The 17,886-nt window shown below is 36.7% G+C and overlaps 1 protein-coding gene across 1 annotated transcript; it reads left to right on the top strand.

The window, feature by feature from the left end:
* The first annotated feature begins 514 nt into the window (after window positions 1–514).
* Window positions 515–6,215, top strand: LOC126354861 (uncharacterized). The gene has a single exon (XM_050004850.1). The coding sequence runs from the start codon at window positions 651–653 to the stop codon at window positions 2,094–2,096; it is 1,446 nt and encodes a 481-aa protein (XP_049860807.1). The 5' UTR covers window positions 515–650; the 3' UTR covers window positions 2,097–6,215.
* The last annotated feature ends 11,671 nt before the right edge of the window (window positions 6,216–17,886 follow it).

The raw sequence follows: 17,886 nt of genomic DNA, 5'->3' as shown, positions 1-17,886 counted from the left end.
GTTATTTCGTAAAGAATTGTATGCAGCTGTTTTCTTATCTCGGTCGCGGGAATCTTTGGTTTCAATTTTCCATACACATATGTGACTCATAGATGTTTCAGAAAATTCAGCAATCAACTCACTAAAACACTGAAGCGCTTCAAGCATTTTAGTATTTAGTGTTAGCTGTATATACAAAGACGAGACACACTAAATTGAAGAATCACATTTCGCTGGCCATGTCTTCGATGATCTGTGTGCACACTACGATAGTTATGCACTTTATTTCTGTAATCTGTTGATGAAAATCGAGGTATAATTGAACCTACCTTTTGGACTGGCCTATAATTTCTTAATTCGTTTAAGAGATAAAGGTAACACTAGAATTTTGAAAGCAGAAAATGGAAATTGGTACTCCACGACACTACCGATGTTTTAACAGTCATGCCACATGTTGTGGCGTCAGTTTGTTTGCATTTGGCATCCTGGCCACCCACTTATGTTTGGTATTGTTTCATCTTTGTAAGATCTTAGTTTTTCACAGTTTCTGCACAGCTGATATTAACGTCTTTGTTTGTTTGTCGTTGAAACATAGGAATGTAGAATGAAAGTTACAAATAAAGGGTACTGCGTTGCACATTATTTAATGGAGGTGTAACTGAATTGTGTGTATGATGGCCGATGTAATGGAACGAATGAACTATGCAGCTTTGAAGAGAGTGGATCCGTACGTTAAAGATATTATTGATACAGCGACTCATGTTGCGTTATATACATTTAACGGAGATTTTAGTGAATGGGAAAGGACTGATGTGGAGGGAGCCTTGTTCGTATACAGTCGTAGTGGAGAACCATATCATGGTGTGCTTATTATGAACAGACTCAATACAAACAATCTGGTGGAACCTATATTGCAGGGTCTAGAGTTTCAGTTACAGGAGCCATTTCTTTTATATAGAAACCCCAGAAGTCGGATTTATGGAATTTGGTTTTATGAGAAGGACGAATGTGTTCGAATAGCAACTGTTTTAGACAAGCTCGTGAAGGAAGTGTCAAATCCCAAGAAGTTAACCATGATGCCTTCAATGGGCAATAAAAGTTCTGGTGGGATGGGTGTTGATATCTTTAGTATGCTCAGTAAAGCACAAGAAGACTTCGATTCGAATAAATCGTCAATTAAAAACAAGCCAGTGGATGTGAAATCTTCAGTTTCACAGAGCCAGGATGCTCCACCTCAGAGTGTTGTAGACTTTTTCGCCAAGGCAAGTGGTGGTGCGTCCCATTTTACTGCCGAAAAATCTGCCAAGCCCCAAGCCCTCTTTGTTAACCATCCAGCGAGAACAGCGTTGTTACCAGATGGCAGTGATGGGAACAATTTTCAACCACTGCTTCAGCGTCTGATGTCAAATCCTGCACATAGTGTTGAGCACATTGAAAAACAGCAGCGGTCTGTTACCCCCAATACAGAGATCTCCACAGTGTCCAGAAATAAGGCAAAGCAGCAGATTAGCGACGGTATTAAAACTGTCAATGATGGGAATATCAAACTCAGACCAATTTCCTGCAGTAATGTGTGTGAGAAACCTGGCAGGTTGGTGTTGGACAGTACTCAGACCAAAAATCTCCAAGAGCAGCAACATATGAAGAACAGTGGTGCATTAGATATTGAGAATGGTATGAACATTCTACGAATTTCTTCTCCAAACTCTACAGGGAGCCTTCCACCTCCGTTTTTTGGTGGCACTGTTCCTAGTGTTCCTGTTGTGGACTGCAGCACTACTGACCGTCCTCTCTCAGCGCCCCTCTGTTCTAATGCAGAAACGCAGAAAGTAGCCCTAATGCCACCTACTATGTTCACCTCTTCAGCAGCAAAAGAAACAGCAAACCTTGAATTTGTGAATAATGTTTTGCCGTTGAATTCAAAAACGGAAATATCAGGTCCTGTTAGTAGCAGTAATGCTATTCTCTCTAGTGACTGCAGTATTCCTATTAAGCCAGAACCTTTAACAAAAAATCAACTGTTGCAAGCAGTTACTTATTTATTAAAGAATGATCCGGATTTTGTGCACAAGTTGCATGAGGCATATGTGAAGTCATTTTCTGAATTGGTACATTAATGTGAAATTTGGTCTGACTTGGTTGTAGTTAACTGTAATGACAGAGTACTTTGATTTCAGAATATTGATTTCATTGGATGACCACCTCATGCTTCATATACAAATGTGTTTTAAGGATTTTATCTTTTATGCATACTAATTTTTTTGAGTGAAATATTTGGTATTCAATAGTAGTTATTCCCTCAATTTTATGTTTGATGTTTTAAAACACAGTAATTGATGCATAATATCAGGAGCCAATTGTGAAGGTCTGTGCCATATGAACTCAGCCCTAAATGGATTCCGAAACTATTCAGAAAGCTTATGGAGCATCAGTGTTACAAGTAAATTTCTCATCTTGTTGAAGCTGCTTTATGGCTATAGATATAAAGTGGAACTTACATGTTGCACTGAAATCACCATAAAGTACCCAGTATGGCAGCTGATGAAATTAATGTTCTATTTATAGGTAAACTATGTATACCTAAGTTCTGTAAAATAAGTTGCAGCCATCTGCAGCTGTCAGTCCCGTAATACTGTATATTCAGATAATGGTTTTGTATGTTACATCTTTTCTTTTTTTAAAAAATGCTGAGTCAGCTATATATTTAAATGTCATTTTAGGGTGTATTGTATTTATTAGTTTTAGTTTAGTGAGATTGTTTGGATTTTGAATCCAGACTTGTGACTATTAAGTTATCAATGTTTTACAAATATATTTACTGCCTGTGGTGTTTAATGAATAGTGTAACAAGTGTTTTTATTGTGTAGTGCCTTAATTTTGTAACTCTGTGCAACTTGGGCTCAGTAAGTCCTAAATGTGTTGTGCATTTTATTGACCTGACTATTGAAGTCTGCTGTTGTAGTCTTTGCTATAACTTTTTGAGTTTCACAGTGGTTACTTATTAAATATGCAATACGATACCTTTTAATGTTTGTGTATAGAAGCATTATTATTGGCCAATAAGTACAACAGGTATTCACTGGGGCAATTAACTGAAATAATGTTTTGTTGACATGTATTTCCACAAAACTTCATAGAATCAGTACATTTATTGTAGAGGGTGAAAACACCTGAAGTATGATTATGTAATTACATTCCATAATACAGAAAACTATGTTCTGTATGGGTTGTTGAACAAGGAAACTGTACATTATGATGGATGCCATTAACAGAAAGGAAGACAACTCCCTTGTTTTAAATCCAGAAGGAACAACAAAAAGCAAGAAAATGCAAAGAAGAAAACCAAATTGTCATTGATTGTGCCCCTTAGTTTTATTGTGTTTTACTATTTAAAGAGTTTATTGACTTAGTCTTTGCAGGTAATTTTGTGTAGTAGAAAGGGTGGATTTAAATTATTAGTTGACTGATGGGTTCATAGTTTTTGTGTGTTTCTTACTGGTGAAATTAAAACTGAATACAATCACATTTGAAATTCTGCTGTTTGGACTTAATTTTAATGGTTTTGCTGAGAGCCTGGTCAATGTGGATACAGCTACACATTTTCCATCCAACTTCTATAGCTTCCAAAAGGAAGTATAATTTGGTAAAGAGAGAAAGGGGGGGGGGGGGGGCGAAGGCTGTCCTTTGGCACTCTGAAATGTGTCATTTTATCAATAACATAAGAATGTTTTTGGTGACATGAGATTCAGATTTATGTTAAATGTTCATTTTATAGAGTGGTGGAAGTGAAATGCAACACATTTTACAGTTGTGTCACTAAACATTGGGTGATCTTTTAAGAGTTCATGCTTATAGCATTATGAGCTATTTTGTTTTTTTATGGAAATGATTACTGTTATTGTTAAAGAAATGAGCCTCCATTTTAGTAATCTGACAATGGTGCTATGTAGAATAATAAGTATGAAGCAAAGTTTGTTTCTTTACTTTTATGCTCGCCCCCCCCCCCCCCCCCCCCCTCTTTCTATTCTCCAATACTCTTCAGCTAACACTACAATCTTAATTTTGCTAGGTGCTTGCCTTGCATTTTTGCACCATTTACCTAGGTAATATGGAATTTTGAATGCAATAGATATAAGGGATTGGCAATTGCAAGAAACATACCAACAGTATCAAACTCTGGTAACAGCTATTCATATTTGCATATTGAAATGTGTATGTCATTTGAACTAGGATGCAGTATGTTCTGACATACTGCAGAGTATGAAATTAGTGATAGAAATAAAAGCAAATAGAAGAATCAAAAAGAAAGTAAACATTAAGTATTCATTGATATTGATTGCTATTATACTAAAAAGTATAGGTGAAGCGTGATTGCAGATCTGGTACCAGTGGGGAAAATAAGTGGTGAATGTAGTACAGTGAATTGTTGCTTGACTGACTCATTTGCTCAGAGAACATTGAAATGATGGAGACTTGTTTCATTGCTTGACTGACTTGTTGGCCCAGAAAAAACTGAAATATGGGAAAATTATTTCATTAAATGTGTTTAGTTTGTTGTATGGGTGATATTTTTGCTGTGCTGAGTAATGATGTATAATTATATTCATGCACATATGTTGCACAATTTTATTTATTTGTACTTACACATACTTGTGAAAAGACTACCTAAAGGCTGCACAGATGGATTATGTTTCAAAAACTGTTATAAGAGGATACAGTGTGTATTTAAACTTATTTACAATGTTTTATTTCTTAAGGCTATTTAATTATCAAGTAATCCACCAAGAGCTATTTCGGGAGTGCCTGCTATTGACTAATATAATATTAACACTTGATTGCTGCACACATAGTGATGACTGTTTCACTGCCAGACATAAGGGCTCTGCTGTGGCCACCAGCCACATCGTGGAAGCCAGTGTGTTAAAATAGATAGAATAAAAAAATTGACTGCGAAGAATGACCAGAGAGAAGTGTGTCCTAAGAAACCACATGAAATAAATATTAGAAATATTAGTACTAGCCACTTAAAAATGGCCTATTTAAAGAAGTTGGCTGGAAGTAATAAGACCAGTTTTCTACTGGGACGTTAAATGTATTGTAGTAGTATTAATATAATTTCTGTTGCTGAACTGTGCTTGAATTGTGATATAAATACTTTAAATAACAATTGAGTTGTACAGATAATTGTTATGTATTATGATTTGAAAAGATAGTGCCAGTACCTTTTTGGACAGCTGTGATGAAGTATTTTGGTACTCTATTTCTCTCTATCCCTTTCCCCTTGTCCTCACTTGTCCCAACTCCCTTCAACCTAACACACAGTCAAAATACGATTATACTATCTTTAAAAATAAGACAAATCTCCTTGATATACTTAACACTACACACTAACTTTTCTTAAGAGGTGATGGGAGGGAAAAGTTAGAGGCACTAACCTCCCTTCCTCTCCAAGCATCCTCTCCGAGAAGTGCCAAGCTGCAATGCGCATTTTGTGCAAGGTACACATTTGTGAACAGTTCCTGTATTTTTTTGTGTGTAGATACGTTACTGTAAATGTTCTGATCAACATATTCCCACATGTTGCCGAATTTCTTGTATCAGTACATAAGACTTGTTATTGCAGTAATAAATGAGTTTAGAAAAACTAATTTTTTGCCATAAAATATACTTTACTGAGGTGAAGTTGTAAAAATAGTTATTTGAGTACATGAAGGACTGTAGGGCTGAATTTTAATGTGGACAGATTTGGCCAAAGGAAACTGTGATCCATCCCTGTTATGTTTGACTGTTTGTTATTTATTTAGTTTTAAGTTGGATTTGTGAAAGGTTCTGTACTTGAACAAATAGTTATGAAGCATACATTAGACTACTCCAGAAGAAAAATGCCCAAGCCTCACACTGACACTCATAAGCATAAAGTAAGTTAATGTGAGATTGTATTTCTTTGCTTTGAATGGCCTAAATGTAGCAGTTAAATTATAAGTATTTTTGGCGTGTGTGAGAAAAAGAGAAAATTCCGGTTTGTGAAACAGATTGGACTCATCTGCCCAAGGCGAGGAAGGTATGCATTAATACTGTGAGGTATCAGTGCAGAGTAACTGTTGCTTTTTCATGGAGCTATTGGTTGTACTATTTACTGTATATTTTCCTCTTATTTTTAGGTTTGCTCAGTTGCTTACTTTGTATTTACAGTTGTATCTGTTGATGTGTATTAAATCCCCAAGTATATTATTGTATTTCCAAGTGTGTTTTTCCACTTACCTTTTTTCCTTCCTTGTCTTCGAGTCATCTCACATACGCTTAACTGAAGTATGTGCCTGATGATGATGGTACTGCAGTCCATCTTAAATAATGTTGTTCTTGACAGGAGATTAAACTTTTACCTTAATTTCTGTAGTGCAGTATGTTGTTGCTATTCGTGTACTGAGGTAACTATAATTACTACTATCAGTCTGTAATATTTCCCTTCCAGGCATACACTTAATTTGTTTGTTTAGACACACTCTCTCTCTCTCTCTCTCTCTCTCTCTCTCTCTCTCTCTCTCTCTCTCTCTCTCTCTCTCTCTCTCTCTCTCTCTCCCCCCCCCCCCCTCCCCCCCTCCCTCCCTCCCTCCCAGAAGAAGGTGTAACAAGTTGCAGAATTTGTCAAACTGATATCTTCACTTTAGTTGTCAAAGATTTTAATGGCTGAATACCTCAGTCCTTACTGTAGACATTAAGAGTGAGTGATGGGCAGTTTGTCATTTCTGCTTCTAATTTGTGTTTTAAAATATTAATGTTACTTTTGAATCATAATTGACTGTCATCAACAAACTACAAATAAAGGTAATTGAACCATGAGGCTGTTGTCAGTTCACCCAACTATTAAAAGAACTGTCTACAAGAATTTCTAAGAGAGGTCAGTGCATATTATGCTTGTTGTGCGCATTAGTGCAATGAACAATTTCTTCCTCAATGAATAAATTGGGAAGTTAACTTTTCCGTGTTTTTATCCCCAAAGTCTGCCATTAACTGTAATTTAAAGGTAGAAGGCCTAGATTTTAGGAATGTATGTAACATGCCTTACATATCAGATTCTTATTAAAATATAAGCACCCCAGAATATTGAAAATCCCATTTCTTTTTTTTTTTTCCATTGATTTATGATTGGTCGGGCCAGCTGGTATATGGAAACACTGTGAATGGTGAGTATCTAAATGTGTGCTATCACTAAAATGAAAATATTCACTGGCATATTGTATGTGAATTACTGTGATCAGTTTTCATGTTAGGCATCTGTTTCACATTTTAACTTGAACTTATAATTTATTACGTTTTGTCCTTGAAGCTCACTCCATTCTTTGCGTCTCAGGTGTTGTCTCTGGTATACAATGAGTGATGACTTCATCGTTGATTAATAGTTCATCTGTTCTTACAAATCATGCATCATTATCAGTCATTTGACATCTACTGCTGGATAAAGGCTTCCATTAGTCTTTTCCATGTATTAACAGCTGAACACATTCACATTACTACTGCACGTTCTGCTGTGCCTACTACCCACATTCCATTGGATAACAATGTTGGCCTCGTTCTATCTCCTGGAATAATGTAAAGAACCTACATGGTCTAGTTTTTATGGCTAAAAGCCCCATCCACTTCCGTTCAGTTTCATTTGATCATAATTGTAGTATCTACTTCAAAATGTTCCCTGATTCCCTTGTTTGTTTTCCTGTCTCTCCTATAATTGTGCTGTTCATTTATTAATTCACTCACATATTGTGCTCCGTAAAACCCATAGTAAAGGAGGCCCTTCAGGAATGTGGAACAAATCAGGTTGTGTATTTACAGGCAGAAGCAATTGCTGTTGGCTGCTTCTGGAAAGATTGCTAGCAACAGACTGATTACTAAGGCGTTCACCTCTAAATTACTTTATATGTGTATGCCAGGATACAAACAGCTATTTTTTATAAAAAGCCACCGCTCCTCCCCCTGTAGTACTCGGTTGTTGTTTTTATCTAATACTTCAAATGAAGCATTTATTTATTTTGCATAGACTGCTCTCAGATGTTTGGAAAAGTAAATATCTGTGTCATACAAATATTAAAAGTTCCACTGACCTATGTTCTTGAATCCAAGTATTATGATAAATTGTAGAATGACTGGCTAAAGAAGTATTCTTGTACTTCATTTTTAAATGTTGGGTGGTGTTAATTACTCTCCTGGTGTCCACTGACAGCTCATTATAGACTTTTGCACCAGACTATAAAACTCTAGTCTGAACTCTAGAGGGGGAAGCATATTCTATGTGGATATTATTTCCATTTATAGTATTTTGTTTGTGAATTACAAAATTCATACAACTTAATTAATTTCTTTATTAATCCATGAAATACTTTACATTGTATGGATTTTGTCACCCAAAGCATAGATAAATTAACTGCTTAAAATTAATTTCTTGCTCAGCAGTTGAGAATTAATTTTTTTAAATCTAATTATGTTTGGTTTTCAGTCTTAGCTAATTATTATTTCTATACTTATTGTAATGTAGCACTCCTTAAATTAGGAAACCTGTTAAAATTCAGATACTACATTGCCAAATAAAAATTTTCTCCTGTAAACAATCTTTTAGGTTTGTTTTGAAAGAGCAGGTAGTATCTAAGTCCTTTATGTATTGTGATAATTTATTATATAATTTGATGGCATTGCCCTGTATACTCTGCTGTGAAATAACTTTATTTTTTTTTTGTCCAAAAGCATGTTACACAAAGCTGTTTCCAGTTTTATCATTGTGTACTAAACGATTTTTAATGTACTAGTCAATGGTTTTTACATACATAACACTCTGAAAAGCACATTCACAAGATATGGATGATATTTCCAGCATTTTAAACAGTTTGAGGAAGTGAGCCATGCTTCCGATCTTAGTCATTTAACCGATTGTTCTTTTCTATAGTCCGAATATAGCTTGAACATTTTCCCAATTAACATCCCAGAACTTACACCATAACTAATAACAGGATAAATATAAGCAAAATTAATGATATGACGTATGAAATATTGCATACTAATTTAAGAATTCAAAGGGCATAGCTTGCAGTAGAGATTCTGTCACTAAGTATTTTTAAATGCTCTTCCTACTTTAATTGACAGTGAACATGTATTCCCAGAAATTTTGTGCTTTCCACACATAGTATAGCTTTCTTGTTTATTTTCAGTTTATTGTAACATTGTTTCGGTTTTTTTTCCCCATTGAGTTTGTAGTGCTCATTTTCTTCATGGTAAGTGGACTCTATTGTTTATTGCCCACTCATATGTATACTGATCAGTGTTTCTTCAGCTTTCTCTCTTAGTGCTTCTTGTGACTTGTCAGTGATTAGTATCTTTTATTAACCTGACACGTTCCACATCATTACGAAGTGTCGTATTCATGATCTATGGAACAAGTATTAATCGAATCTAATCTAATCTAGTCATCTGCAAACAACACTTTGTGGGAAATCATTAATGTACATTAGGATAATTACTGGACTTGACACACTAAAAAAAAGTGCCTGTTGCAACTTGTTACCATTATGCCCTGTTAAACATAAACACGGTGTAAACACAATATATGACAATATGGAATGGAAGACAGAAAAACAAACAGTGAAGGGAAAAGAAAAAAATTACATTCTATCAATGAGTTATGGTAAGGGAATAGCTACAATCATGTCTGATATCCAATCAAACTATAAAGTCACTGGAATTACAAAACCTGGAGCTCCCTTACGAGAAGTGCTGAAAAACTGAAACTGCAGTAAAAGGTTGTGTGAACTGTGTCATAAACAGAGTAGATAATGATGTGTGTAGAAACGAGAGTAAGCCTTGTTGTAAATGCACTGAAAGAAGCACTAGGAAAAATGTCACAAGCGAAGGTATTTGTTATAAGCATTCCTCGCCGACATGACTTAATTGAAAACTCGTGTGTAAAAAGTGAAATCATTGCAACAGACCGAAAACTCAGAAAGGTTTGCAGCCGTTTTGTGAACACAACCTTCATTGAGGCAAACAGCTCTATGAAATCTCTGTCAGAGTCATTTTATAAAACATGGACTCCATAGAAATCAGCTAGGCAAGAAAGTGCTGGCCAAAGGAATTCTCCAAGCAATAAAAGCGGTAAGGATAGACATGCACAAAAAACTTGCACTACCTGCAGTAGGTTCATTGCCAATGACAAAACAAATGGAGAATGCACCAACAGCACATGAGGAAGAGACATCTGTGGCTTCAACTCTAGATGAAATTAGGCCTACATCAGCATCAGAATGGGAACCATCATTGTTACCATTGGCATCATTAGAAGCAGTAGCAGAAATTGTATCAGCTATAGAAGCACTTCTACAAACCGCAGCAGAGGTTACACCAGCAGCAATAAGTTCATCCCCACCAAAATTGAGGGAAGAGAACTACAACAGAAGAAGCATATCAAGTGTTGTGGGTAAGCGGAAAACAGTGCCTCCTCTCCTCTACATGATTTTTTAATGGAACACAGCAAGACAAAGGAACCCATAAAATAGGTAGTGTAAAAGATATTATAGCTCCTAACCAAACTGTTCATTGTAAAGACAATAACAATTCTGATCTTAAAATTTGCTACCTGAATATTCAAGGAGTAAAAAACAAAGAATTTATTGTAAATAATTTTGGACTAGAGAACAAATTTGATATTTTTTGTCTGCGTGAGCACTGGGCAACAAAGAGTTGAACTTACAGCTATCAAATTAGATAACTATAAAGTAGCAAATGGTTACTCTAGAAAAGTGCATAAAAGGGTGGTGTGGCATTGATACTAGCCAGCCACTCCATTAATAGGTTGGATCTAGACTATCTGTGTGATGAACAGGATTCTGAAGCCACTGGTATAGTTAGTGACAATTTTGAGTTAGTGATAATAGCCTTATACGGATCACCTAAGGGTAACATTAGTGTATTTTTAGAAAAACTGGACATGCTGTTACATGTAGTTAGAAAGACAAAATGGTTACATTATGACATTGTAATAGGTGGAGATTTGGATGCAGATTCTGCTGTAACAACAGCCAAACATAGTGTCACTGAGTTCAAAAATCTTCTAAGACAGTAATCAATAATAGACCCGGAAGAGATGAAGCATGTCTTGACAATATCTTTGTCAATTTTGATACTACAGAAGAATAATGTGATGTGACAGTATTCCCATTCTCGGATCATGATTCTGTATCATTAAAATACATAAATAGGTTATGTACTGATAAGAGTAACATTGATAAGTCTGTTCCAAAAATGGTAATCACTAGATTGATCAGAAATGATAAAATTGACAGGTTTTGTAAATCCCTTACTAACAGAGACCAGTTTGGCCAATGGTCTGGTGACACAAATTATAGTCTATGTAAAGTTCTGCCAGCTAAACTAATATTTGAAATGTTTTACCAAGCATTTTTGACACAATTTAATGACTGCATTCCGATAAAGAAATGCAAAATAACTGACATAGGCTCCAAAGGCAAGGGTATAAACAAACAAAACCCATGGTATACTGCACAACTAACAAATCTGAAAATCAAGTTATGTTGTTGCACAGTATACATAAAAATCTGAAGACCAATCATGCCAGATCAGCCTATGTTCAATGTAGGAATAAGTACAAAAAAGCCAATGTGGAAGCCTAAATAGCACACAGAGTCAGCAGCATTGAGAATTCCACGAATAAAAGCAAAACTGCATTGAAACTAATAAAAAGTGTTACTAAAGATGAAAGAAATAAAAAAAATCAGTATATGCATTCCAAAATTCAATGATAAATTTATTAAATCAGTACAATAAGAAGGAAATGCTATCACCAAACCTGTCAGCCTCATATGAGATTCTTTCAAAAAATGTATGTAAACCACTAGTAAATACAAGCTTGTTTACCTTCTCTGAGGTCCCACCTAGTCTTGTCCTAAAAATAGTTAAAACATCTGAAATCATCTGAGAGTGTAGACAAATATGATATTTCTTGTAACATTCTAAAAAAAGTGATAGATTGCATTGTGTATCCTTTAACATCCTGCATAAATAAGTGTATATCTGAGGGATATTTCCCTGATGAACTAAAGATGTCTAGGGTAGTCCCAATATACAAAAAGGAGATATTGACTCACCTTCAAGTTACAGACCAATTTACATAGTCCCAGCTCTCTCTAGAGTGTTTGAATGCATAACATACCAACAGTTATCCGTGTTCTTTGAAAATGTAGGAATAATTAACTAATCACAGTATGCTTTTAGGAAAAACTTGTCAGCTGTTGATGCTATAGACTCAGAAGTCAAACATACGTCAAGTGTTTGAGGATAAAGGATTTGCTCAAGTCGCCTTTTGTGATCTAATTAAGGCTTTTGACTGTGTAGAGCATAAAATACTCATTGAAAAAATGGAATACTATGGTATTGGAGGTAACAGCCTTAAACTATTAAAATCATATGTACAGAATTGTGAGCAAGCTGTTTGTGTAGGTAAATAAGAGTCCAGTATTGAATTAGTTGAAACAGGAGTACCACAGGGATCTGTACCGGGGCCTTATATGTTCCCGATAATGGTTAATGGTCTGCCATAATTCAATGAGTCCAAGACAGTACTATATGCAGATGATACATCTTTCCTTCATTCTAGTAATGATTTCAATAGCCCCGAAGCTTGTGTTGCAGAGACAATGTGTCAAACATCCTATTGGTTTAAAGCTAATGGCTTTCTACTGAGTGATCACAAAACGCAGCAGATTTGTTTTTAGTCTAAAATATGAGCCTCCATCAGATGATCCTAGTTGTGTTAAATTTTTAGGGGTATGTATAGATGAAAAATTATTCGGAGGTCAACACGTACAATATATTAGTAGTAAACAGTTTAGAGTGATGTGTTTGCTGTGGCACCTTATGGACTGTGTACCACAAAATTACGTTAGAATGTCGTATTTTGCGTTTTCTGCATTTTTTCAAAGCATCCTAATATATGGTATTATTTTATGGGGGAACTCGAGTACAGTGCGTGGCAGTAAACAGTAACAAAACACTTAATAAAGAAATACACGATCACAACACTAGAGGTAGAGAGAGACCCCACATTATCTCTCATAGAACAACGCTTTATGAGAAAAGCCCTCACTGTTGTTGTTGTTGTCTTCAGTCCTGAGACTGGTTTGATGCAGCTCTCCATGCTACTCTATCCTGTGCAAGCTGCTTCATCTCCCAGTACCTACTGCAACCTACATCCTTCTGAATCTGCTTAGTGTACTCATCTCTCGGTCTCCCTCTACGATTTTTACCCTCCACGCTGCCCTCCAATGCTAAATTTGTGATCCCTTGATGCCTCAAAACATGTCCTACCAACCGATCCCTTCTTCTAGTCAAGTTGTGCCACAAACTTCTCTTCTCCCCAATCCTATTCAATACCTCCTCATTAGTTACGTGATCTATCCACCTTATCTTCAGTATTCTTCTGTAGCACCACATTTCGAAAGCTTCTATTCTCTTCTTGTCCGAACTAGTTATCGTCCATGTTTCACTTCCATACATGGCTACACTCCAAACAAATACTTTCAGAAACGACTTCCTGATACATAAATCTATATTCGATGTTAACAAATTTCTCTTCTTCAGAAACGCTTTCCTTGCCATTGCCAGTCTACATTTTATATCCTCTCTACTTCGACCATCATCAGTTATTTTACTTCCTAAATAGCAAAACTCCTTTACTACTTTAAGTGTCTCATTTCCTAATCTAATTCCCTCAGCATCACCCGATTTAATTTGACTACATTCCATTATCCTCGTTTTGCTTTTGTTAATGTTCATCTTATATCCTCCTTTCAAGACACTGTCCATTCCGTTCAACTGCTCTTCCAAGTCCTTTGCCGTCTCTGACAGAATTACAATGTCATCGGCGAACCTCAAAGTTTTTACTTCGTCTCCATGAATTTTAATACCAACTCCAAATTTTTCTTTTGTTTCCTTTACTGCTTGCTCAATATACAGATTGAATAACATCGGGGAGAGGCTACAACCGTGTCTCACTCCTTTCCCAACCACTGCTTCCCTTTCATGCCCCTCGACTCTTATGACTGCCATCTGGTTTCTGTACAAATTATAAATAGCCTTTCGCTCCCTGTATTTTACCCCTGCCACCTTTAGAATTTGAAAGAGTGTATTCCAGTCAACATTGTCAAAAGCTTTCTCTAAGTCTACAAATGCTAGAAACGTAGGTTTGCCTTTTCTTAATCTTTCTTCTAAGATAAGTCGCAAGGTCAGTATTGCCTCACGTGTTCCAACATTTCGACGGAATCCAAACTGATCCTCCCCGAGGTCTGCATCTACCAGTTTTTCCATTCGTCTGTAAAGAATTCGCGTTAGTATTTTGCAGCCGTGGCTTATTAAACTGATAGTTCGGTAATTTTCACATCTGTAAGCACCTGCTTTCTTTGGGATTGGAATTATTATATTCTTCTTGAAGTCTGAGGGTATTTCGCCTGTCTCATACATCTTGCTCACCAGCTGGTAGAGTTTTGTCAGGACTGGTTGTCCCAAGGCCGTCAGTAGTTCTAATGGAATGTTGTCTACTCCGGGGGCCTTGTTTCGACTCAGGTCTTTCAGTGCTCTGTCAAACTCTTCACGCAGTATCGTATCTCCCATTTCGTCTTCATCTACATCCTCTTCCATTTCCATAATATTGTCCTCAAGTACATCACCCTTGTATAAACCTTCTATATACTCCTTCCACCTTTCTGCCTTCCCTTCTTTGCTTAGAACTGGGCTGCCATCTGAGCTCTTGATATTCATACACGTGGTTCTCTTCTCTCCAAAGGTCTCTTTAATTTTCCTGTAGGCAGTATCTATCTTACCCCTAGTGAGATAAGCTTCTACATCCTTACATTTGTCCTCTAGCCATCCCTGTTTAGCCATTTTGCACTTCCTGTCGATCTCATTTTTGAGACGTTTGTATTCCTTTTTGCCTGCTTCATTTACTGCATTTTTATATTTTCTCCTTTCATCAATTAATTTCAATATTTCTTCTGTTACCCAAGGATTTCTAGCAGCCCTCGTCTTTGTACCTACTTTATCCTCTGCTGCCTTCACTACTACATCCCTCAGAGCTACCCATTCTTCTTCTACTGTATTTCTTTCCCCTATTCCTGTCAATTGTTCCCTTATGCTCTCCCTGAAACTCTGTACAACCTCTGGTTCTTTCAGTTTATCCAGGTCCCATCTCCTTAATTTCCCACATTTTTGCAGTTTCTTCAGTTTTAATCTACAGGTCATAACCAATAGATTGTGGTCAGAGTCCACATCTGCCCCTGGAAATGTCTTGCAACTTAAAACCTGGTTCCTAAATCTCTGTCTCACCATTATATAATCTATCTGATACCTTTTAGTATCTCCAGGGTTCTTCCACGTATACAACCTTCTTTCATGATTCTTAAACCAAGTGTTAGCTATGATTAAGTTGTGCTCTGTGCAAAATTCTACTAGGCGGCTTCCTCTTTCATTTCTTAGCCCCAATCCATATTCACCTACTATGTTCCCTTCTCTCCCTTTTCCTACACTCGAATTCCAGTCACCCATTACTATTAAATTTTCGTCTCCCTTCACTACCTGAATAATTTCTTTTATTTCATCGTACATTTCTTCAATTTCTTCATCATCTGCAGAGCTAGTTGGCATATAAACTTGTACTACTGTAGTAGGTGGGGGCTTCGTATCTATCTTGGCCACAATAATGCGTTCACTATGCTGTTTGTAGCAGCTTACCCGCATTCCTATTTTCCTATTCATTATTAAACCTACTCCTGCATTACCCCTATTTGATTTTGTGTTTATAACCCTGTAGTCACCTGACCAGAAGTCTTGTTCCTCCTGCCACCGAACTTCACTAATTCCCACTATATCTAACTTTAACCTATCCATTTCCCTTTTTAAATTTTCTAACCTACCTGCCCGATTAAGGGATCTAACATTCCACGCTCCGATCCGTAGAACGCCAGTTTTCTTTCTCCTGATAACGACATCCTCCTGAGTAGTCCCCGCCCGGAGATCCGAATGGGGGACTGTTTTACCTCCGGAATATTTTACCCAAGAGGATGCCATCATCATTTAATCATACAGTAAAGCTGCATGTCCTCGGGAAAAATTACGGCTGTAGTTTCCCCTTGCTTTCAGCCGTTCGCAGTACCAGCACAGCAAGGCCGTTTTGGTTAATGTTGCAAGGCCAGATCAGTCAATCATCCAGACTGTTGCCCCTGCAACTACTGAAAAGGCTGCTGCCCCTCTTCAGGAACCACACATTTGTCTGGCCTCTCAACAGATACCCCTCCGTTGTGGTTGCACCTACGGTACGGCCATCTGTATCGCTGAGGCACGCAAGCCTCCCCACCAACGGCATAAAACTACTGAATTGCTTCCATCCTAATATCTCCAAATTGCCCATTACAAAACTAAAAATGAAATTAAAATTATGGCTCCTAAACAATCCTGTACATTCAATAGATGAGTTTCTAGATTTAGTACACTCGTATGATGGAAGACCATCTATCTAAAAATATATGTAATCTCAGATCTTAGACTGTGTCATAAACTGTAAATATTTGAATGTCAGATATGAATACTGTGTTACAAACTGTAGATTCCTTAATCTAAGTATGCCAATAACAATTTTTTTTATGTATAGTCCATAGATGTAACTCTGTTCTCTCAACTAAATTTAGAAAAAGTTGTGTAGGTAAAAGTGCCAGCCAATAATATGTAACCCTAGTAAGTAAGGCTCTGACTTATCGAGAAGACTGGGGGGGGGGGAAAAAAAAAAAAAAAAAAAAAAAAAAAAAAAAAAAAAAAAAAAAAAACTTTTTTTGTAATCTGTTGATGTCGGATCAAAATAAATAAACATCCTAATGCTACAAAAGATAAACATTAGGATAATTACTGGTTATCCGTAAAAAGCATACTTCAAACCATTGTTCTGTGAACAAAACATCTTGATTGTAATAAACCTGTACAGGGTGTCCCATTTATCTTGACCACCCTAAATAACTGTTCGTCCAGATGCAAATTACAAAATGTTTCAAGCAAATGTTCTTTAGCCATCAGGGGGACACCAATCAGAATGACTGCCTTCATTGTAGCTTTGGTTTTTGCAAAGATATGAACAGCGGTATGACTTATTTAAATGGCATCCTGTATTTTTTATTCAGTAATTCATTTCCTCTCCTAAAGACCTATTTAAAAATGTATCACAGTGTACCATTCACTGAAACACATTATTAATTACGTAACACAACATTGATGTTGACACTCCCAGTGCTTAGTGCAGGTACTGGGGGTAATGGAACACATCCACATGCTGATGTTGACAGAGGACAAATGTGAACATAAGTAAAATGCACACCTGCCATTCCATCAACTATCGTCAGTTGAAGAGTTGTGTGAGTAGAATGCACACCAACGAAGAGAAGGTAGAACTCCTACTCATCTATGGGGAATATAAGTTAGCAGAACAGTCATTGCAGTACTGTTTTCTTATGTACGGGTACATTCAGTACAGTAGTTTAGTCCGTTTAAATACTGTCATGTAGAGTAGGCATACAGTAAAGGCTGTCCTTTCTACAAACTGCATCAACATAATGTTTCTTTTATTGTTGTTGTTGTTGTTGTTGTTGTTGTTGAAGGTAGGTAAAATGCTACGTAGACAGTGGAACTGTACACAGAGCGATATCCTGGCAAGAACCCACCTTCCCGATGGATGTTTTCTCAACTTGTTGTGACTCTTCAGGAAACAGGAAGTTTCAACCCATGACAATGCAATCATTGTAGCACTCGCACAGACAAAGCTGCCGAGTTATTGTTCTAGCTTCCATTGCTGTGAATCCACATGTGAACACA

The sequence above is a fragment of the Schistocerca gregaria genome, chromosome 3, assembly GCF_023897955.1.
Source record: "Schistocerca gregaria isolate iqSchGreg1 chromosome 3, iqSchGreg1.2, whole genome shotgun sequence".
In the NCBI taxonomy this organism is placed as follows: Eukaryota; Metazoa; Arthropoda; class Insecta; order Orthoptera; family Acrididae; genus Schistocerca; species Schistocerca gregaria.
Note: the sequence above shows the minus strand (reverse complement) of the source record. Positions and strands in the feature narration are given on the sequence as shown.

Excerpts from the sequence above, each read along its gene's own strand:
- LOC126354861 (XM_050004850.1), top strand. The coding sequence starts at position 651 with ATGATGGCCGATGTAATGGAACGAATGAACTATGCAGCTTTGAAGAGA.